This window comes from Crocodylus porosus, unplaced genomic scaffold (assembly GCF_001723895.1).
Source record: "Crocodylus porosus isolate Cpor-Errol unplaced genomic scaffold, CroPor_comp1, whole genome shotgun sequence".
NCBI classification, from domain to species: Eukaryota; Metazoa; Chordata; order Crocodylia; family Crocodylidae; genus Crocodylus; species Crocodylus porosus.
This window is the reverse complement of record NW_017728937.1, coordinates 4,300,683-4,322,529: the sequence shown is the minus strand read 5'-3', so window position 1 is coordinate 4,322,529 and position 21,847 is coordinate 4,300,683. Positions and strand designations below refer to the sequence as shown.

Below are 21,847 nucleotides of genomic sequence, written 5' to 3'. Positions count from 1 at the left end.
ATTTCCACACTGAGAAGGCAGGGCCAAAAGAGTCATTTAGGTGCACAGAGGGAAATGAAATTCACCCTTACTAGTTGTTCTCCTTACTGTGACAAACAGGACAGGAATCCATCTTAAGTCCATTAGCTTTATCTACAGTCTGATGCTGTCAGTGCCCTTTGCTGTTGCTGCTGCTTAGCTAGAAACTTATTCTTTCCCAGGATCGGGATAAAGTCTGGCCAACAGGCTACTGCCCCTTTTAGCACCTGGGAACCCTATGCCTGTGATTCTCAAGCAGGGTACTGCAAGATCCTTTTAGGGGTACCATGCAATATGAGCACAGTCTGGTATGCAAACACTTGCACATGATTCACAAGATAAACCCATAGATTTCAAAGAGGAATCCATCATGTCAAAACCATTTCTACTTGTTGTGGTCTTTCTGAGTTCCTTGTAACAGAAAAATTTCTCTATTATTTTTCTGAAGTCAAAAACAAGTGAAAACTAAGAGCTGTCATTTTCCTAATGGTGTCTGGAGTTTGAAGAGAGGTGCCTTGAATCAAGTTGTGCCTTCAGTCTAGGAAGGTTGAAAATCATTGCTCTAGACCCTTTAAATTTAATTTTAAACTCAGTCTAGGATTTCTAAAAATGTGGAACAAACAACATTGTGGAAGGATCCTTTAAACAGGAGAACCCAGAGCTATAATTTTTTTTCTATGCCCATGCTTTTCTTGTTCTCTTGCTATGAAGGCATGGGGCTGTGTTGGACGTTGGACTGAGAGGGAGAGAGTTTAAGTTGTTTGCATAGCTTCCATGAGATGTTACAATTCTGTCCATCCAAACTGTCGTAGCACCAGCTGCTGTGGTTAGCCTCTGCAGGGAGGACGTGTGGTGATGTCACGTAAGAGGTGCTTTTCAAAAAGTAGTAACAGATGCCCTTTGAGAGTGGTCATTACAATTTTCTTATGTTCATGTGAAAAAAGCATAGCAGAAATCGGTTTTATAGTGGGAAGTCTGTATATATGTTGGGGGTAATGTTACATAACTTTTGATGGTTGCAAACAAAATAACTTTGGGCAGAAACCTATTGTAGGAAATACCTTTCCCAAGGAGAGTTTTGAAAAACTTTATGAGAAAACAGTGTTCTACTTAAAATCAGTTTGAAAACTTCAGTGTAGAGTTTGCTGCCATACTGTTACTACAGGGACAAGGGGATTTTGGATTGGTCCTGCTAAGACTAAAGCCTAGAGGTTCCTGGGTAACCCTTCCACCTAACATCAGAATAATTACCTTGTGTTCACGTTGGTACAGATTGTGTGGTTTTCCCTTTCCTCTGTGATGGGGGACATGGCCTCCTTCCTGGGATCTCTTATGTGCATTTTAACAGCACTTGTAGTTGCTGGACACTGACAGCCCTTGTCCTCCTGCTTTACCTGTGGTAGGATAGGGTGCTCTTGGTGTTTTGGGGCAATATGTCTTGAAGCTCTGCATCTGGGTTGATTTGTGTAGTTTAAGAGTGGGATGGTTCAGGTGGGGATGATACTACCTTGAGCATGGGGTTGGAGTAGATGATCTTCTGAGGACCCTTTTAACCCTTCTTTTCTGGGACTCTTTGATACAATAATCTCTTGGGCAAAAGGGAGAAATATGCATGATTTTGGGTGCCCAAGTGGAGGTGCTGGATTTTGAAAGTGCTGAGCATATCCTAGAGCACCTAGTGGCTTCTGAAAACCTTGGTTTCCCGGGCTCTATCTACAACTTCCCAACACTGTTGCATCTAAACTCCAGAATCTTTAATAGACTTATCTGCCTATCATGACTGAGGACTTTTCCCCCATTTCACAGGTGGGAAAGTGAGGTGCAACGAGCCAAAGCAATTTGCCCAAAGTCACCACAAAGTCTGTGGGAAAGCAGAGAATTGAAGTTGACCTAAGGCAGGTCTCAAACTATTTTCTTGCAGGCTCAAGGAACAAGCTAGCAGTAACGTGACAAGCTTTAAGAAGGGGACATCAGGAAAATCCTTAACACTGAGATGTTCTAAGCCCATAGTTCTCAACCACAGTGCCATGACACCCTGGGATGCCTTGAAATCCTTTCCAGGGCACCATGCAGTGTTAGCACTGTTAGATGTGCAAGCATGAGTCACAAGATAAACCCAGTGGTTCCAAATAGATATCCTTAGGGTCAAAAACATCCTGATCTGTTGGGGTCTTTTGGAGTTCTTTGCAGTAGAAAAATAATGCTCTATTATTTTTCTGTGATCAGAAAACAAGTGAGAACTAAGAGGAGGGCTGGGTGCTTTGAGTCTTAACGAGGGGTGCCATGAGCCTCGATGAGGTGGAGAACCATTGTTCTGGTACCAGGGCAGGTGGTGGGAGCCCCGTCAGCAGGGACGTGTAAGACTAGATTGGATGCGTTACTGTACAGGGTGTCCCTTAAGGAGTAGCCATGCTGCCGAGGGCTGCCCTAGATGATTTTCCATCCCCAGTTTTCCATAGCTGGTTAAATAAGGGCTGCTCTAGAGCACTGCAAATGGGAGTGTTGGAGGCATCAATGATACCTCACACAGACTCTAGCCACCACATACCCACGCTCTGTTTACCCATTTCTGTGTCCCTGGGTGTGGCTGCAGGAGTTGATCGAACCACTTCTGGCCCTTGCATCTCCCTCAGGAAGGGAGGCAGCAGGAGGGATTAGCCTGTACTAAATAAAGTTAGGAAAATAGTTGTCTAAAGGTGGGAGGCGTTGGTCAAAGACGCACCTTGTCTGCCAGGAGACAACACTGTAAATTAGAGGAACAGGCCAGAGGCTGTATTAGCCACTGCTTTGGCAGCAGAGGGGAAGCTTGTTTTGCTGTTCCCTTGAGTTTTTATTTTCTCCTGCCATTTTTTTAAAATAGGGATTGAGTCAGCTATTTAATGCTGCTCAGAGCCAGGCATGGGGGCTGTGGTGGTTGTGTAAGCTGCTGCCTGTACAGCTTTGCCACTGTCCTCACAGGCAGCAGGACCTCCTGCTAATTCAGTCGTGAGCCTCCACCCAGCACACAACAACCCTGACCCCCAGCATGTCTGCTGTTTTGGTCTTCACCGCATACCAGCGCACCACTTCCTTGCTAGTCCTGGCCTCATAGAATCAAGGTTGCTAAATCCAAACATGTTTGGGGCAGGTGGTATTTGTGACACCAGTACCAGCATCTGCTACAGGTGGTGGGACTCCTTATTGCTCGCGTTTTAAACCCAGGGCCCAAGAAGCAGTATTCGCTCCTTAGTTGATCTCTCCTTAACGCTTCTCTCTCTCTCTCTCTCTCCTGGCTCTGCAGGATTCCTATAGAAAACAGGTAGTCATTGATGGAGAGACCTGTTTGTTAGACATCTTGGACACGGCAGGACAAGAGGAGTACAGCGCCATGCGAGACCAGTACATGAGGACGGGGGAGGGCTTCCTGTGTGTCTTCGCCATTAACAATACTAAGTCCTTTGAAGATATTCACCAGTATAGGTCAGTATCTATGATGCCCTTTTCCTCTCACCAGCAAGGCACTATGCCACCTCCCTTGCTGAAGGGGAGGCTGTGCTGTGCCCACCTCCCCTTTTAAGACCAGGTCCCTGCTGTGGAAGTGGTGGCTGCCAGCAAAGACTATTAGCTCCAGCGGCCCTGTCCCAGGGAAGAGCAGGAGCAGACGGCTAATGTCAGCGACTCTAATAAAAACCCATCTGAGGGGCTTGCTGGCAGCCTTAGGGGACTTGGTAATGTAATGTTTGTGTTTATGGTGACTAGAGAGAGAGCTGATCCCTTCCCTCCCTGCTCTAATTAACGGAATCTCTCTGTTAGTGAAATTGATCTTCGCGTCTCCTGCCGTCCATGAAGGCTGAGAGAGTTGGCTTGGGCATGAGGAGGGGCACAGGGTTTTGGAGCATCTGAGAGGAACGCTCCTACAACTTCCAGCTCTGTCCAAGTATCACAGAGGTCAGGATCAGGTACTGTTGTGTTGAGCACTCTGTATGTACATGCTCACCCTGAGACACAGTCCCTGCACTGGAGTTTACAGTCTAATCTAAATAGATTAGAGATGTAGGCAAAGCACAGAGAAGATGGTGATGTGCCCAAGAGACGATCTGGGACTAGAACTCAGGGCTGTAGGCCACACAGTCAACCCCATCCATAGGCCCACAAAGTGCAGAGTCCTTCTGGTCAACCTGCTCCTGCCCCTGGCCAAGCTCTTGATTTACCAGACTAGGAAGGAGGTGCTGTTTTTGGGGGCAGCACTTGAGCGACTGTGGGGCTGTCTTCTGTTCCCTTGCCCATCTGTGTCCCTGGGTAGAGTTCCACCAGATGGTATACACTGATTCCTTGGATACGTTCAAGAGATAGTGGGTGCTAGCTAAAACTCTCTGCTCGGTGTCCTCTCTTGACACCGTGGTTACCAACCTTTGGCCTACAACTCCAGTTTCTTTTTTCTCATGACTTTTCCCACAGACAAATTGAGGAGGCAGGAGGAAGCTATTGAGGGAGGCTTGCAGTTCCTGGGGTGTCTGGGCTCACCCCAGGAGCTGTGTACTTGTATAACAAATAGATCTGTCTTGTCTAATGCACAAACAGCATATGCTTGGTTCCTCCCACCCCCAAACCTGAAGTAGAATAAAGATCCAAACAGAGTCACCCATAGATGTTGCTGTTGGAGCAATGCTGAGCTGTTCTCTAGCTACCCACGCAGTGAGTGCTGCCCCAGGCTGGGGAGAATACCTGGCTCTGCCCCTAGGTATTTTTTACTATAACAAGCTGCCTTATGCCATCCCCCAAGGTCTTCTCTTTGGGGGCAGGAGGGGTTTGGCATTGTAGCTAGTAAGTGATCTGCAACAGGAAGTGGGAGTGGTGCTCTTTGTAAGCATGTTTCCCTGGCCAAAGAGCAGCTCTTCTTTTACATGCCTTGCTGCCAGAGAAGTGGGAAGCCCTGGCAGCTCTATCAGCCCACAGGCACTTAAGAAGCCGCCTCTGAGGAGGCTTTCTGTGCTGGGTGGAGCACCAGACAAAGTTCATTCAGCAAGCAATTTGGGGCATTGGGAAGGACAGCAATGGTGGTTTCTGACCTATTCCACTTCTCAGGCCTCCAAAAGGGCAGGATTCTGTGCTCATGCTCCATCCCTGGTCACTGCATTGAACAGCCACGACTTTAAATGCAAGAATACAATGGCAGAGCGCTGCCCATCATTCATTCATTCCAGCTTACCTGGATATATGACTACAGCAGCCCAAGTCTGACTTCTGTTAGCAAGTCTATTCCAGTCTTACCAGTGCCCCTAGATCCTTGTTTGCTGCTAGGGCCAGCCGTGGACTTTGTCTTATAAGTAGTAATATGTTACAAGTCTCTTCCATCTCCCTTCTCACCTGTGACCAAGTTTCCCCTATTTCTGCATATCTGTGACCGACTCACTCCTGCGCTCTGTTCCCAGCTGTGGCCTGTGGGACATTAGGACCATCCTGAATGAATTCTAGAATCCAGGGTGGAATAATTAAAAGAAGAGCCAACAATATGTTGCTTGAAATGAGAGAAATGCTTTGTATTTAGATTATTTATCAGCTTTCCCAGCTGGGTAGTGAGTAACAGAAGGAAAAGTCATGTGCTTTGGAAAAAATGGAGTGAAATCTATCAGCTAAAGGTTCTGGCCATTTTCCTCCTTAGATCAGTGAGCTGACCCCAGCTACTGGCTGCCGTCACTGGGCTCAACATTTGTTGCTTTACCTTCCATGAGTAACTGAGGTTTTCACTCATGCCCCGAGATATGAGATGTTTCTGTGTCCATAGACACTGGAGATATGGTGCTGTTCTCGGCTGCAGCTTTGTTGATAGTGGGAGCTAATCTCAGATAACCTTTGAGACCTTGTGCCATACACATCCAGAATCCAGACTAGGAACAGCATAGCCCTACAGTCTTTTTTTTTTTTCTGCCCCTGGAGCTGAAGGGGCAGCTTTACCTCTGTCGCTTGCCTTCCAGTACCACACATGCCCTGGGTAATCATTTCTTTAAAGAACATAGTAACCTGCTATGTACTAACATATAAGAATGAACTAATGTATAAGAACCAAACTACAAGACAGGGGATTTTTTTGTAGAGCACCTCATTGGAGTTCAGATTTGACTTTCATTGGGACTTAGTGGAGGGGAGTCCATTATGGAGTGGTTGGGTTGAAATCAAAGTGATTTTAAAATCACCATTTTTTAAATTGTGATTTAGGTAATAGATTTTCAGTCTTGTTTTCCTAAACAATAAGCTTATTCTCATTGGTCGGTAGCCGTTAAGCTGTGTTGATTTTCTACTAAATACAGCCTTTACACTAGACATGGTACTTCATGTGTCCTTTGGGATAGGGAAAATCATACACACATTTAAGCAATTCTTTAGCTTAACATGATTCTTTTGGGCTCTGTTTTACACTTTTAGAAAATTGTGACTGACATTTATTTACTAAATGATTTTTTTTTTTTCAATTCATGACTTGTCCCAAACTGTTCTTGGGTGGAAATTAGAATTTGATCAAATGCTGAAAATTAGTATTTCAAAAACATCATTACTAAATAAAACTATATTTAAATGCTCTAGATACATGAGGAAAAAAAGATGCTTTGCATTTAAACCTGAAGTAATGTGTTAGCTACAGGAAGTTATCTGTAATGAAAGAACTGAGCACCACATCCTTCAAGATTTTAGAACTAGTAGATCACACCCTCTTGTACCTGTTTGTATTTACAGATTAGAGGGAAGCAAGCTTTCTTGCTTTTTTTTCTTCTCGTTTGTTTTTTTTTTTTCTTTTAGTGATATAGTTATTGAACTGAACTAACTTAAAATAAAGAAAATATTCTCACTGCAAAAGAAGCTAGCTATAGCTGCCAGAAGAAACTTTATCATTTAAGCAGCATTTCTGGTCCCAGGTGTTTAGTTAATCACTTCCCCAAATTCAGTGGTTTGACTTTCTGTAAAAACTTCAGCTGCAACCATGTGCACGCCTGAGTTCTTTTTTTTTTTGTTTAGGCTTTAACGTAGTTTGCCATAATTTCATATTTCATTTTAAATAGGAATATTTTTTTAAAGGAAAAAGGCTTCTGATCTGTTCTTTTAATTACCCCATCATTTAGGTGGTTTCTGAAAGCCCTACCCAAATCATCTAATATAACTCTGTTACCATCCTTTGGAAGTGACTTTTCCTCTGTTGCTATGGGGAGCTCTCTGAAACAGTCTGCTGCTGCCTTTTTGATGTGGGAAATGTTGTGCTCCCTCTGCTTGGTGTTTCCTCTTCTCACCTTTGGGCATCCCTGTCTCTGCAGAGAGCAGATCAAGAGAGTGAAGGACTCAGACGATGTGCCCATGGTGCTGGTGGGGAACAAATGTGACCTGCCAGCCCGGACAGTGGAGACCCGGCAAGCGCAGGATTTGGCCAGGAGTTACGGGATCCCCTACATAGAGACTTCTGCTAAAACCAGACAGGTAAGAGGCATGGTTGAAAAATATATCCACATACCACACTGCTGAAGTCCTGTCCTTTCTTCCCCTTCATAACCCATCTAAGTGTGTGCCAAAGAACTGGAAACCATAACGTTTCCACCTCAGCCCTCTTGCGCTGGTCCTAGCCGGTTCCATTGTGGTAATACACACGCTGGGTGTCATAGATGGGGGTTGGGAATGGCAGGATTCCTGCACCAAGATTTTGGCCCTGAATCCAAAAATGTCTCTGGCATCATCTTACAGCACTAAGTGGTTTTAGTGTACTCTGCAGGCTTAGGGGCTGGGTCGCTCTGGTGGCCTCAACTGCCAAGAAAATAGCCCTGACCACCAAACAGCCAAGATCAACTTTGTGAGGACTTGCCAGCCGCTTCCTTTCAGTGCTTTGTTCCTTTGTTGTGCCTGAGTGAAAGTGCCCAGCTGGCTTCTGTGACAGAAGGATCCTCCCCCCTGGTTCCCCACGCTTTGTGAAGAGATGATGATGGCTACTGTGGACTGCCATTCCCCCCAGACAGAAGGGTGGTGAGGAGGCCGTGGCTCTGTGACTGACAGCGGCAGGCCTGATGCACAGCCCTGTTGACAGAGCAACGTGCAATTGCTGTCAGACAAACAGTGCTCCAGCTGCTAATTACGCAGTGTGCTATAAGTCTTCTCTGACAGCTCTGAAGTGGCAGTGAGCAGGGGAGCGCACATGAATTTGAACAGGCTGTTGCTGGCAGTGATTTAGCTCCGTTAGGGTGCTGGACTGAAGTTCCCAGGATGTTCAGCCTGGGAGCTCGCTTCCACCTTGACTGCTGGTGAGCTCTGTTCAATGGCCATTCAGATATTGCTGTGAGGATGAATTTGGAGCAGGAGCCAGCACTTTGGAGTGGTCTTCCATCCCTTTTCTTTCAGTTCTTCCCAAAGCTGCTGGTGCTGCTTCTGGCCTGGCAGACTGTGCTTGTTTGCACTGTGATTATTAGACATAAGATTTATATGCACAAAAACCCTAAAAATATGCTTGGTAGGGAGGCAAGTTTCTTTGAGTAGATGCGATATCTTTTACTAGACAAACAGTAGTTGGAAAAAAGTTCCTTGCAAGCTTTTGGGTGCAATCACCCTTCTTCAGGCATAGGGAGTCTTCCTTGGAATCCCAGAACACCAAAGACTCCCTATGCCTGGCAAAGGGTGATTGCACCCAAAAGCTTGCAAAGAATTTATTTCCAACTACTCAGTTGGTCTAATAAAAGATATCACATCTACCCAAAGAACCATGCCTGCCTATGTCAGTAGACCAACACAGCTACAACCAAAAACCCGGCTTATTAGGGGGAGGCAAACAAGATTTACAGTAGAGATGACATTTTATTAGACCAACAAGATTTTTGCAAAAAAAGAAAAAAAAAATTAATTGCAAGCTTTCAGGCACAAGCACCTTTCATCAGGCATTGGAGAAAAGATTATAAAAGTTCTCCTGGGTAGAAATGAAAGTTTCATATTTCATCAGATTTCACAGCAGAGTCAATAGATGGAAAACTCTGGGCAGTCGGTTCATGGCTGGTATAGAGCCTCTCACCTGTGAGGATCTGGGATGATGCAAATTACCTTGAAACAAAGGGTTAGTAGGGGGTACATTTATACTTTGAAAAGTGATAAAATATGCCTTTAAAATGATAGAAATATTCACTATGACCTTCATTCTGCTGTCTTCAAAACTTAGGGGAAATGGGGGGAAAACGCTTCAACACATTTAAGTTTAACCATGTTCTCTCTGATAATTGTCCATTTAACTAGTAAAGAGTTTCATCTGTAACACTTCTGTGCACCTTTTAGGGTGTGCCTGTAGTATGTCCATTTATTTGCTTGCACAATAATTTGATTCACAATATGGAACTAGTATTTTTCCCAAAGTTTTCGGTGTTAGTTTGTGGTGCTCCTCAATCAGAATGGTATCTCAATATCCATAGAGCAGGGGAGTCAAACATGTGGCCCACAGGCTGGATCTGACCCACAGAGCCCCAGCATCCAGCCCCAAGTGCTGCCTCTGGGTCTGATCAGACCCACATGGGGCAGAGGCGCATGCCTGTGGCACAGGGCTGATCCACAGACCAGATCTGGCTCACAGCCCCCCTCCCCTTCCTCCTCCTTCCCTCCCTTCACCCAGTACAACTGATCCAGTAGCTGCTCCAGGTGCTGTGTGACCCATGCTGCATGTGGCGTGGATCCCAGAGTGGCTGGACCAGGTGCCAGAGCAGCAGACCAGCCAGAGCAGCAGCTGGATTCACATGGTGTCTGCTTCATCCAGCCTGTGCCACACATAGTGCCTGCTTTGGTATGTGCACTGCACATGGTGCCCGCTCCAACCACTTGAGGACCCGCATTGCGTGTAGCACAGGTCCTGGACTGGCTAGTGCGTGGCACAGTTCCAGAGCTTGCAGGATGGGTGCTGAGTGCAGCTCAGTCTGGCCAGGGTAGGCACTGTGTGTGGCATGGCTGCAGCTTTGTGCATGCATCCAGCCTGCCTCTGGCATAGATAATACAGGGCAATAGTTGACCATGGGAGCCAGCTGGTGCTTATTCTGGCAGTTCCAGACCAGTATCATCCAAGTAATTCATCACAACTAAGTGTTCTGTATCCAAGGTTCCTCTTCAAAAGCCTTTGCAATTTCTCTCTCGCTTGTACGTCTTTGACCTCCTTGATTTGGTCAAGGAAGTCATGTATTGAGAGGCCCCACACCTTAAATTCCTTGACTGCCAGTGGCAGAGCAGAAAAGCGCATGTCTCTGTTCATTACAAGATCCCTCTGACTGTAGGGCTGTTTGAAGCCATTTATGCAGCACTGATGGAAGCTGTCTCGCTGGCATCAAAACTGCTGATTTTGTTTGTTTGTTTGTTTAGTTGTGTGTGTGCATGCGTGTGTGTATTTATATGTATATAAGAGAATCCCAAAGCAGAGTGTAAAATAGGGCTGCATTTATCCAGGTTCCCCAGTGTATCACCATGAGCTGTAGCAGCAGGGGCATGTCTGGCAGAATTTCTCGGTAAGGCTGTATTCTCAGCGGCATCTTTACAGACACTTGTTTTTGTACTTGAAACAAAAGAATTGGCAGCTACAAATTCAAGTTTTGGATTTTTTTTAGCAACTCAGTTGACACCATGTACCAAAGAAGCAAAGTTCTGTGACTAGCGTGCTTGCAGTGTTGTTCCTTTTTTCAGCATGTAGACTGCAGGACGTGCAAGTAGAAGACTTAGGGTATATATAGAAGTTGGTTTTTTCACCATTTAAAGTGCTTTATTGCCATGACTTGACAGAAGTGCACAGCTTTATAGCACTTTAAAAATGAGTACAGCGCTTTAAATTAAATGAGGTATTAAACTTGAAGCATTGTATTTTACAGCACTTCAGCAACCTACAGTGCTTTAAATAACTTATGTATGCTGGTCAAATTTCCTATGGGCTTTGCAAGCTTAGCTAGTTCTCCTCAGCTCCACCAGGAATAGCTGGGGAGCAGTAGCCAAGCCTGAAAAAGCTGGCAACCCACCCTGCTCTGGCCAGCTGACTGAGATGGCAGTGATTGGTCCAGGGAGGGTGGGGGAGAAGGAGAAGGGAGGGTGCATCACACACTTGTACACACCCTGAGACCGTGCACAGCTGGGGACTAGATGCTTGGAGCCAGGCTGTCAGCCTCGGTGAGAGCTGCTGCCTGACCATCTGTGGCAGAAGCAGTGCCTGCTTCCAGTGATGAGTGATAGCCTCTCATCCCAGCTTTGCTTCCTTCTCCTTTGGTCTGCTGCTATCTCAGTCTGCTGCAGCCCCAAGAGCAGGAATGGGCAATTATTTTGGGCAGAGGGCCACTTACTGAGTTTTGGCAAGCCATCGAGGGCTGCATGATAGGCAGCCAGGGGCAGATAAAAATTAATTTTCTAAATTTTTTAGGGGCCCTGCGGGCCAGATAGAATGGCCTGGCAGGCCACATCTGGCCCCCGGGCCATATTTGCCCACCCTTGCCCAAGAGGCTGCCGAGCGTCCCCAGCCTCCTGGCCTGGAAAGTGCAGGGAGGCTCAGAGCTTCTCCCCAAACACTGCACGTCTGTCATGTTTAAGAGCGCTGTAACTTTATAGTGCTATAAAAAGTACTCTAAATTACAGCACTGTAAAATGTGCACTGAGCATTTCTGTACACACCCTTAATTTCTCTTCATTGCTGACGGTTGAGTTGGGCCACAGTAAACATAGAGGCATTTAGAAAATGTACTTTTGTTGCATTATGTGTCCTCTCTGACACTTGAAGTCAAAAGGCAAGGCTTGCCAGGTTCAACGGTGGGTCTCTGTCATCAAATTGGCTATATGAGGAGTAAACAACCTTTTCCAGCCATGAATCTGAGACAGGCAGAAGGATGGGCTCTGGGACCCAGCCACTGCCACTTGTCTTGTCCCTGTGGTCCTGGTCTTCTGCTGTAGGCTATAGATTTTCAGCCCCTGGCCTATAGAATAGCTACAGGTGACCAGTCTCACCTCTAGCAATGCGAATGTGACTTTCCCCAATCACACTATGAATTGCCTCAATTGTAGAATTATAAGCTATGATAGTTTTTTCCTTACTGTTGATTCCTCTGGAACTGGTGGTTTTAAATCATATTTTTTCCAAGGAAGATGGATCATTTAGTCTGTTCCAAAGAATATTGTTGCACACAATGGCTCCACAGAGATTAGTAAGAAAATTATCAGGCTCTGCAGAACAAAGCTTTTTTTCTGAGAAGAGTTTGCATGCTTTTTATCTCTTCTCTGCCTAGCAGTGAAGTGGTTGAGAGTCTTCACAGGTTGCTGGATCTGACATTTCTTTCTCGCAGGGAACCTACTTCCCCCGTGGTTGGCAAAAAATAGTTTTACCATTAGTTGGAAAGCAGGCATCACTTGCAACCTGGTGGTGTAGTAGTGCTCTTGCACTTGAGCTGTCTTTTGGCATTAGCAACAGTAAACAGTGAGCACCAGTGGAAAGCTCTCAAGTACCTTTAGATTAATGAAACTCACACAATGAAATCAATGAAAATCTCACACACATATATACCTAGCTGTGAATTTAAGTTGAATCCTCTCCCCAATTTTATACATAGAAAATTTTATAAATGTGTTACAATTTTCCATGTATAGAATCTAATTGTTGGAGGGGTTGTCTGAAAATAGCATCTCCGACCACTGCAGTGGGGAAAGCGGCAGCAGGGAGGCAGGTGACCAGACCTCCACCCCTTGCCTGCCCCATGTCTGTGCCTGCCCTCCTGCTGCTTGTCCCCCTGCCACTTGCCCTCTGTCCCCACACTGCTTGTCTCCACAACTGCCTGTCCCCTCCCTGCCACTTGCCTTCCTGTGCTTGTGCCTGCCCTGGCCCCTCCACTCCTTACCCTCTGCCCCACAACTGCTTACTTTCTGCAGTAGCTCTTGCCCTGGGGCAGTTGATGGTTCCAACCCCCACCCTTGCCCTGGCCCAGCCCAGCCGGGCAGAAATAGTGGCTGCAGCTCCAGGGATGGATGGACTGTGGCTGGAGCTAAGTGGTGAGTGGGGCTGGGCGTGGGGATAGCAGGTAGGCTGCATGGTCTCTCCCACACTCCTTCCAGTCTACACACTGCAGGTCTCCCCCATGCACCCCACACCCTTACTGCGTGATCTTCTCCATGCTCCCTTCACCACATACCCCCTCCCCTGCTGCCTGCACCATCCCAGCTTGGGGCAATCAGCTGCTTTGGCTCTAGCTTCAGCTCTAGGCCCAGACCAGGGCCACAGCAGCAGCCTGCCCCAGGCCAGTGCTTGAGCCTAAGATGAGGCTTTTTTTCCCCCTCCCTGGAGATTTGGGGGAAAAAAATTCATTTTGGATTCAAGTAAATATGGTATTTCCCTTCAAAATGCAACAATAGGCCTTTGTATGCATCACAGCCTAATTGATTAGCTTACATGACATTTTCATGCATTAACATCATTATTATGCCCTAACCCCTCAAATATGCATCTAACTTCATTATAAAACATATGTCTTTGCAGCTGTGTTGATACAAATATTGCCTTAGACAAAGTTCTGGTAGTTTGCACACCCAGGAAAAGAATAGGCATTTGCATATAAATCCTATGTCTAATGATGATACACTGTTTTCCCTGCACAAAAAATCCATGGGGTCACAGCACAGCAAGGCGACCTGTCTGTGCTATGTTCACTGCTCTGGCATATGGGAGCTTTGCAAGTACCATGTTTACTCAGATCTAAGTCAACTCTGAATTTAAGATGAACCCATTCATTAGATTCTTTGTATGGAAAAATTCGAAATGTGTTATAATTTACCAGATACAGAATCTAATTATTGGAGATTTGTCTCAAATTTGTCCCTCTCACATTATTAAAGCAGGGAGAATAGAGGCTGGGGGTGGGGGGTGTCAGGTGGCCTCATTGACCTCTACCTGCTCCCCACCCCCACCCCCAACACACACACACTTCTTCCTCCTGCAGCCTTCCTGACACCCCTCCCCACTTACTGTTGGGTGCTGCTCCGACTTTGTTCCTGGAGCACAGCACTTGGAAGCTCAGCCCTTGGCAGGCCATGAAGCAGTGTCAGCACAGCTGATTGGACTTCTGTTCCTTGCCTGTCCATCGACCCTGTGCCTGGGAGGGAACCCAGCCTGAGCTGGAGCTGAGCTACACCTGACAGTAAGAGTGGGGAAGAGGGCAGGGGATGGAGGGCAAAAGATGCAGTAGGCAAGCTGGGGAGTTGGGGCTGGGAGTAGGTGGGAAGTCCGACTCTGGCCCAGACCTGGGCTCAGAGCCAAACCCGCTCTCATTCCACTTTGTGCACAAATCTAAGATAGGGCTTTTCCTCCAAGCTGGGGGCAGGGGGTGATCATCTTAGTTTTGAGTAAGTACAATAGATTCGTGGCAAAAGTGCCCATATTCAGAAGGGTCCAATGCCACCTAAAGTCTGAACACTTCAGCAAAATGTCCTGTTCCTTACCAGGGCATGCTCTGAAAGGGAGTTCTAGAGGGAAACACAACGTTTGCACAATTTGGAAAGGCTTTAATCCATGGTCTAGTGAGTGCACACCTCCAGAACATGTACATGACTGTGCTCAGGGGCGCTCTTGCTGGTGGTGACAGCAAAGACACCCAGAGGAGAATGGGCTGTGTTGTGCCTAGAGATGACCCTTGCATGTCAGAACTTAGGTGCACTGATAAGGCGCTGCAAGGATGCAGCTTGTCCTGTTGAGAGGGAGGCTTTGTTCTCCAGGGTTTATGGATCTGGCATGTCTCACCAGCGTCAAGCTCACCGGAAAGATTACAAAGGGGTAATGAAGGGCCACCCACACGCTAGGGTTGGGTGGGTCCCAAGCTGGTTCCAGCTGTACATTGACTGCATGTTGTTTCCAGTGCATGCTTTATCCCGTTTCCTTGTGTTCATCTTCTGTGCTGCATCCTGGGCCGTTCTGTCTGTTGGGCCATTCACTGACATGTTGACAGAGAGCACAGTGGGCGTGTGTCCATATGTATCATACAGACATGTGTATATCCACCACCAAAGGGAAGGTTTGGGTAACAAGGGCAACAGGATACGTAAAGTCTGTAGAGCTAATGAACATCTGGCACTTTTACATGTAAAATTCCTCCTTCATCCTTAAATCTTCTTATTCCTGTAGCTGCTGCCATGCTCCCCCATTGGAATTCAGTCAGGGCTGGTCTTCCTGGAGGGGAGGAGGAAAGAGAAAACACGTACTAGGGGTAATTGCAGAAGGGCTAGAAGGCACCTGTAGCTGACAACCGTTGACTGGAAAGTGCTTTGATACCAGTGAGACAGGCCCAGATATTTTTGCTCTTGGCTCCAGGTTGATTATATCCCTTGCTCTGCTATGTACACTTGGAGGCCGTGTCTACACATGTGGATGTTTGGTTCCCTGGGAGAAACCAAGCTGTCTGTGGGGAATGTCTGTGCCACAGGCACTCTGGCATGCAGCATGTTGCCCTGGGTGTGGCAGGGTAGGCTAGGGCCAGCGGTAGGCTTCCCCAGCAGCCTTACCTGGAGTCCTGGGGGTCTCCCAGGGCTGCAGCAGTGGCAGTTCTGCTGTATGGAGCCCAGCTGGGAACTGGAGCACAGCTCTAGGTGGCCCAGCTCTAGTTTCGAGCAGTGCCTGCTGCCACTGTGTGCACCATTCCACTTATTTTTTTATGTGTGGGTTTTTTTGACCCCTGGATATCCCCCATGCTGCTCCCCTGCAGCATGGAGAACAAGTGAATGTGCAGTATGTGGCGCTGCAGATGTGTCTGCAGCACCATATACTGCACAGCCACACTTGTCTGGACATGGCCATAGTGGGGGAGGAAGGGTGCTAAGGGCCTGGATGTTCAGCAGAAGGGTGCTGACATTTTCCTTGTTTAAATGCCCCATCCAGGTTTTCCCCAGCTGATGCTTTCCATAAGGCTTAGTGCAAACCCCTGTAGTTACGCTGGACGGCTGCCTGAACTCTGATTACTTCACTAACCTCATTGTCCTGCTGTCTCTAGAAACATGGAGCCTGGCATCACCTGGGGCAGTTCCTGGGTCCAGAGAGTTAGCAGTAGAAAAGGAGGGAGTCAGTGTCTTCTGCCAGCTCATGCTACCTCCTTGTTCTAAGGTAGTGTCTAGCGAGAGGGCCTGTCTCTTTTGCTGAGATGGAGCCTCTGTACTCAAGTGGCTGTTTGCTTGCTCTTGACATTAGGGAGCAATTCTCAGGATGTATCTGAGATTTCCCCGTTCGGCTTTCTCCCTTTTACTTGGCATTTAGACCCCCTCAAATCACGCCAGGCAGTTCTGTGCTCTCGCCACCCTCCTCTTGCAGAATGGCCTGGCATTGCTCAAACCACTGTGCCTCTCTTCCAGGGGGTCGAAGACGCCTTCTACACCTTAGTGCGGGAGATCCGGCAGCACAAGCTGCGCAAGTTAAATCCTCCGGATGAAAGTGGCCCGGGCTGCATGAACTGTAAATGTGTGATCTCATGACCAAGGTGAGTTGCATGGTAGGGAAAGGTGTGTGCCTGATGGCAGAGGATGGGAGGTAGGGATAGGCATGTTGGATGTTATTGTGGGAAAAAGTGCTGCCAGACTGAGCAGGCACAGGATATATTGTAAACCAGGCTAAATTATATATGCATTAGTACTGGTAGATTCAATAGAAAGTAACAGAAAGTAACCTTCAATTTGCACATGCAGATATTCAACATATCTGTGCTGTGAAGGGACGTGCTGATACTTTCCTAGGATGGTTGATAGGCATGATCCCGCCCTGAGAAGCGGGTTGGACTAGATGACCACCTGAAGTCCTTTTTGTTACGTTTGTCCAAGACTTTCACAAATACATGGCTCCAGCCACAACTGTGGGAAAGAGTGCTATCAGGCTGGCAGGCACAGAATACATTGTAAACATAAAGTAAAAATGTGCATGCACATTAGCAGATTCAACAGAAAGTAACTTAAAAATCACTCAAGCAGATTCAACACATGCACATATCTCACACCTTCCAGTCCTACATTTCTATGATTTTATGACTGTGTACCAGCCTGCAAACACAGCTGGATGAAATAATTTCATCAAAACATTTTTTCATGGAAAAGACAACAACCCTCCCAGCTCCCTTCTCCTTCCCCTGCCCCACTACAACTTTTTATCGAAAACAAAGATCTTCTTGTGAACCTTTTGCTTACGCCCCAACATTTTCTGTTGTTTATGAAACATCAGCTCAGTGAGTGGGGTTCTTAATGTTGGGTTTTTGGTAAAGCTTGTTTAGCCTTTGGTTTAATCAGTAATTTTTTTATGGATTCCTTCCCTTGTTTTTCTGTTATGAAATAATTATTATAATTAAAAAACCCATTTTCAGGAAATTGTGGGGAAAAAATAATTATTTCCCAAAAATGCCAAAGGAAGAGACTTGGTCTTTTTCAACCGTCTCCTTATGCTGATGAAGTTCCCCCTCAGTTTTGTCAGCCTTCTCTCCAGCCCCTTCCCCCAGTGTCAGAGAGGGGAAGGAAGTCCAGCACTGTGTCCTCTGCCATAGTGCACAGCTCACTTACCCTCATTTAGGGGTGTCCTCAGGGCAGCTGGGGTGAGCAGGACTAGGACTGTCCTTTTTCAGTGCATCGGCGCATTATGCTGAAACCTGTTAGCAGATTGGTCTGACTCCTTGCTCCTCAGAAGGGTGTTCCCCTTAGCTGCTAGGATGCTTGATTAAATGTCCAAAATTGGCACAAAGGAATCACTTGGCCTCTATTCAGTGTCCTGATGAAGGTTAAAGATGCCATCTTTCAGACTCTGGCCAGCTTTGTGTGTCTTTATCTTGGGTGAAGGGAGGTAGTTGAATAATTAGTTGGGGCTTTGTTACACGTTACACTTAGCACTTGTTATATTTAGATCACAGTAAGCATTAGTATGACTTAGAAAGTTTTCTGAGCAATTGCATGTTAATGCTTACTATGATATATATATATAAATATAGATTGTAGTACCACACTGGAGACTTGAACAGGCTCCAATACAGTCCCAGGGCTGAGACCCCCAAATCAGCTGATTTTTCAGGTCCAGCTGTGGGATCGCACTGAACTGGCTCCTGTGTGAGCTCAACCCTGGGACCATATAGGAGCCAGTTCAAGACACCAGCGTGATCCCAAGGTTGAGACCTGAAAATCAGCTGATTTTTCACTCTCAGCCCAGGAACCCAACAGATCTAGTTCAAGACTCCCGTGTGGTCCTGGGGCTGGGACCCACAGTCACCAGATTACAAGTCCTAGCCCCAGAACCGGAATTGCTCCAAACTGCTCTGGAGCAGTCCCATGTGAAAGCACCACATGTTAGTTAAGGCACCACATGTTAGTTAAGGCAACTGGGAGATATTTCCCTCTCAAAAAGGTGTAACTTTACTATGATGTGAGAGTACTTAGCTTGTGTTTATCCTGTTTGGGTGCTAGTGTTCAAGCATGGTAAACGCATGCTATGTGTAATGTATAGCAACCCCCTTAGCCTCCCTGCTGCCCTGTGCAATCTGACATTGGGCAGTAGTGAGGGAAGGCTGGTTATCAGCTGCTTGTGCCATGAGCCTGGTGGGACTGAGACCTCTCTTGGGGTAATTTCAGCAGAAGTCAGGAGCTGGATGGGCCAAGGAGACTGAGCTGGACTCCTTGGAGTGGAAGGGGACGTGCTGGACTTGCACTGCTCTCGCCTTGGATATGCCTCTTCTCTAGATAATAGAGGACTCCAGGCACCATTGTGGTCTCCCTACCTCCCTTCACAAGTGCTCACTTCCCAAGGGAAAACCTTAATTGTTCACTCACAGGCACATTGCTTGCAGGGGTTGATTGAGCACATGGTAGGTGTTTTTCCTCCAGTGCATCTTGAAGCAAAGCATTTGGCAAGGTCCTGCATTCAGCAGAACTCATTCCAAAACCCCCTGGCTGCATTTGCTTTCTATAAACAAAAACAAGTGAGCGCCCCACCCCTGGGTTCCTGGCTGAGGAGAGAGTGGATCCCGGGTGAGCCAGACGGGATCTCCCTCTGGGGCTGATCCTTAAGTTGTGCGTAGTGCAGCTATTGTTGTTACGGGAGGTTTCCAGATGTTCAGATAATCCAGATGTCCAGGAGCGTTTCCTCCGGATGGGGATGTGAGTCATGGGGCTCATTTCCTGCTCTGACTGTGATCACTTTCAGCTGAAAGCATACAGATAAATCCAGACCTCTCCTTAAGCTGCTGTTATCCTATGCCTGCACTGACAGCACTTGGCTGCCAAAGGGAGAGAGCGGGGCTGGTGTCCATCAGTCACATTGACACTGCTTCCAAAAGCAGAGGGAAGAGAGAGAGCTTTTTGAGCATCTTGTGAATTTTATACTCACCATTTGCAGTGAAGAGCCTTTCCCAGCTCCCTGCGCTGACAGCAAGAATGTACATGCCTGATGGACCACAGGACCCACTCAGCCCTGCTGGGTGTGTGCCTGGCTGGCTGGCTCTCTACACAGGAAAGCAGGGCCTGTTTTCCCCTGGTTTAAATCTGCAATGCAAATGCAATCCAGCTTTGCTATGGGAGCATATTTTTCTGATGAAAGATTCCCAAATGCTTCAGGAAATTGCATGGTGACAGCAGAGCTGCCCAATGCAAGAAAGGTGACCGGATGCTGGAGGGTCAGTGGCAGAGGCAGGAATTTAGGTGTCTTGGCTCCCAGATGCAGCATCTGGCTATGGTCAAGGGCAAAGAGGGAGAAATATCAGGAAATGAAGGGTGGTGGGGAGAAAATCTGGATGTTCCTGGCGTAGGTCTGGGAGTTGAGACACCTGGGTTCTGCTCCTGGCCCTGCTGTTGGTTCAATGCATGGTCCCAAGACAAAGTGATATGACTAGACAAGATCACCTCTGGAGGTCCCCACAAGCCCTGCTTTTCTATGATTCTTTATTACCTACCTACCTTTGTCCAGTGCTTGGAGATGGTCCTGTGCTATGGTCAAAACAGGAGCTGATGAGAGAGATTGGTATGAAACGCCCCTTATCCACAGAGGCAGCTAAGAGAGTAAAGTACCCACATCCCAGTCTGAGGCCATTATGCATAAGGTACTTGTTCGTTCCCTGGAGATAAGCAAGTGTCTTACCAAATCATCCAGGGTCCCCTGCCCACCAAGGGCCTTTTGCCTCTTTGAATTACCTGTATGGGATGTACCAGGGAGGGTTCGGCAAGTGGGATGCGAAGAAATGCTGATTGTAACTGCCTCACTCTCCCTTTCTGTTTCAGCTGACCACGCCGTGACTTGGAGGGGTTTCCGCTGTGCAGAGCACGAGGAAAGAGGTGAACCGAAAGAAGAAATAAATGGATTCAGGGGAGGAGATTGGGGGAAAGGGGAGATGAGGAGGAGGACAACGACGAGGGTAGCTTGAACCCTGCTCCCCCCCACCCTCCCCATGGACTATTTCAAACTTCACCAAGGCCTACAATAAACGACTGTGTTTTCCACCCCCACCTTCCCTCCTCCTTGTGCCTCCTCCCCTCCTGGCCACTGTACAAAGCCACAGATCGAATCACAGTAAATTATTATTTGATGGTCTCGACAAATGGTCTCAGTGGCTCTGTCCTACCTCAGAGGTTGCTGTCACTGCCACTCTTTGGCAGGTGGGGATTGGAGAGAGAAGGAAGATGTGGGTTGTTCCCATGATTGGTTGTGATCCTGCTGGCAAAACCGGCCAGATCTGGAGATGAGGCACCTCTGGAGGAGGGGGGATTTCAGGCAGCTGAGCACATAATGCATGCATTAAGGAACTGATCAGCAATTGGTCCTAGAGACCAGCATATCTTGATTGTTCAGAAAAATCCTTGAATGAGGTGGGGCCCAGTGACAAACACCCTCCCTTGGTCTCTACCAGTCTCTGGTGTCCAACCATTCAGGCAAGATGAGTGGTGTAGGGTCAATGTGTGGGCTGTATCTGGTCTGTGTGCCCAGTCCAGTGCACAAGGCCCAGCCCCATGCACTTGCCTGGGTCCTAGCTCCAGCAGGGTCAAGACATCTGGTCTGTAGGGTTTGGAAATTTGGCTGTGGGGGAACAGTGGCAGTGTTAATTTCTACCTGTCACCTGCCCCTAAATTTCCAGCCCCATTGGGGTTGGATGACACAGCTTCACAGGCTGGATCTGGCCCACGGGCTGGAGGTTGAACTTCCCTGTTTTAGAGCTTCTTTCCCACAAGGTCTTGCCTGGTGTTAGTGGTGAGCCAGCAGAGGGGAGGTGGTTGGGATGGTGCCTCTGTCCCCAGAGGGACTGGGTGACTTTCTGGCAGAGTGTGGTGTGGGGCAGAGGCAGGTTGGGATGTACAGGTCTGTAAACCTCAGGTGCTCTGTTTTATATTATGTCCTCCTCTGCTAGACGGAGGTTGTTCATTGCTGTGGGCTTGTCCTTCATGCCGTCTGCTTCACAGACAGGAAGTTGCCTTTGTCTCCACCAAGATTGCTTTGAAGCTTCTTCAGCCATTTCCTCCTTTCCCAGGATGTAAGAAGAATCCAGCAACAGTCTGTGTAAGGAGCTGTGTTTTAGTCTGGGGGAAATGCTCTGTAAGCCTGGGTCTGTCCTCAGCCCTCTCTGCTTTTGGGAAATACAGCACAGCACACATCAATGCCTCACAAGGCCTGTGTACAAATGACTGGTCAGTATGTGGTGTGTGGGGAGCCGGAGTTACCTTTGATTGGAGCCCTGACTTTTTTGCATTGAACCAAGCCAGTGCCAAGATATGTGGTTTGTCACTTTTCTGCTGCATTTTGATTTATCCTCATGGGACATTTCCAAGTGCTCTTCAGAGGCTTTGGTAAGTGGTGGGGAGGCTTGCTGGGAGGGCAGTTCTTTGAGGAGTCAGGTTATGAACTCGG

The 21,847-nt window shown here is 47.4% G+C and overlaps 1 protein-coding gene across 4 annotated transcripts in view; it reads left to right on the top strand.

The window, feature by feature from the left end:
- Window positions 1-20,535, top strand: part of HRAS (HRas proto-oncogene, GTPase) — a 100,359-nt gene extending 79,824 nt beyond the window's left edge. For 3 of the 4 annotated variants that reach the window (XM_019547291.1, XM_019547292.1, XM_019547290.1), the window contains 4 exons: window positions 3,299-3,477; window positions 7,302-7,461; window positions 16,345-16,469; window positions 20,230-20,340. In XM_019547291.1, coding sequence (XP_019402836.1) covers window positions 3,299-3,477; window positions 7,302-7,461; window positions 16,345-16,464 — 459 coding nt within the window. In that variant the 3' untranslated portion in view covers window positions 16,465-16,469; window positions 20,230-20,340. Of the gene's footprint in view, window positions 1-3,298; window positions 3,478-7,301; window positions 7,462-16,344; window positions 16,470-20,229 lie in introns of all 4 variants that reach the window. The other variant, XM_019547293.1, reaches the window with a different exon arrangement.
- Window positions 20,536-21,847: the final 1,312 nt, after the last annotated feature.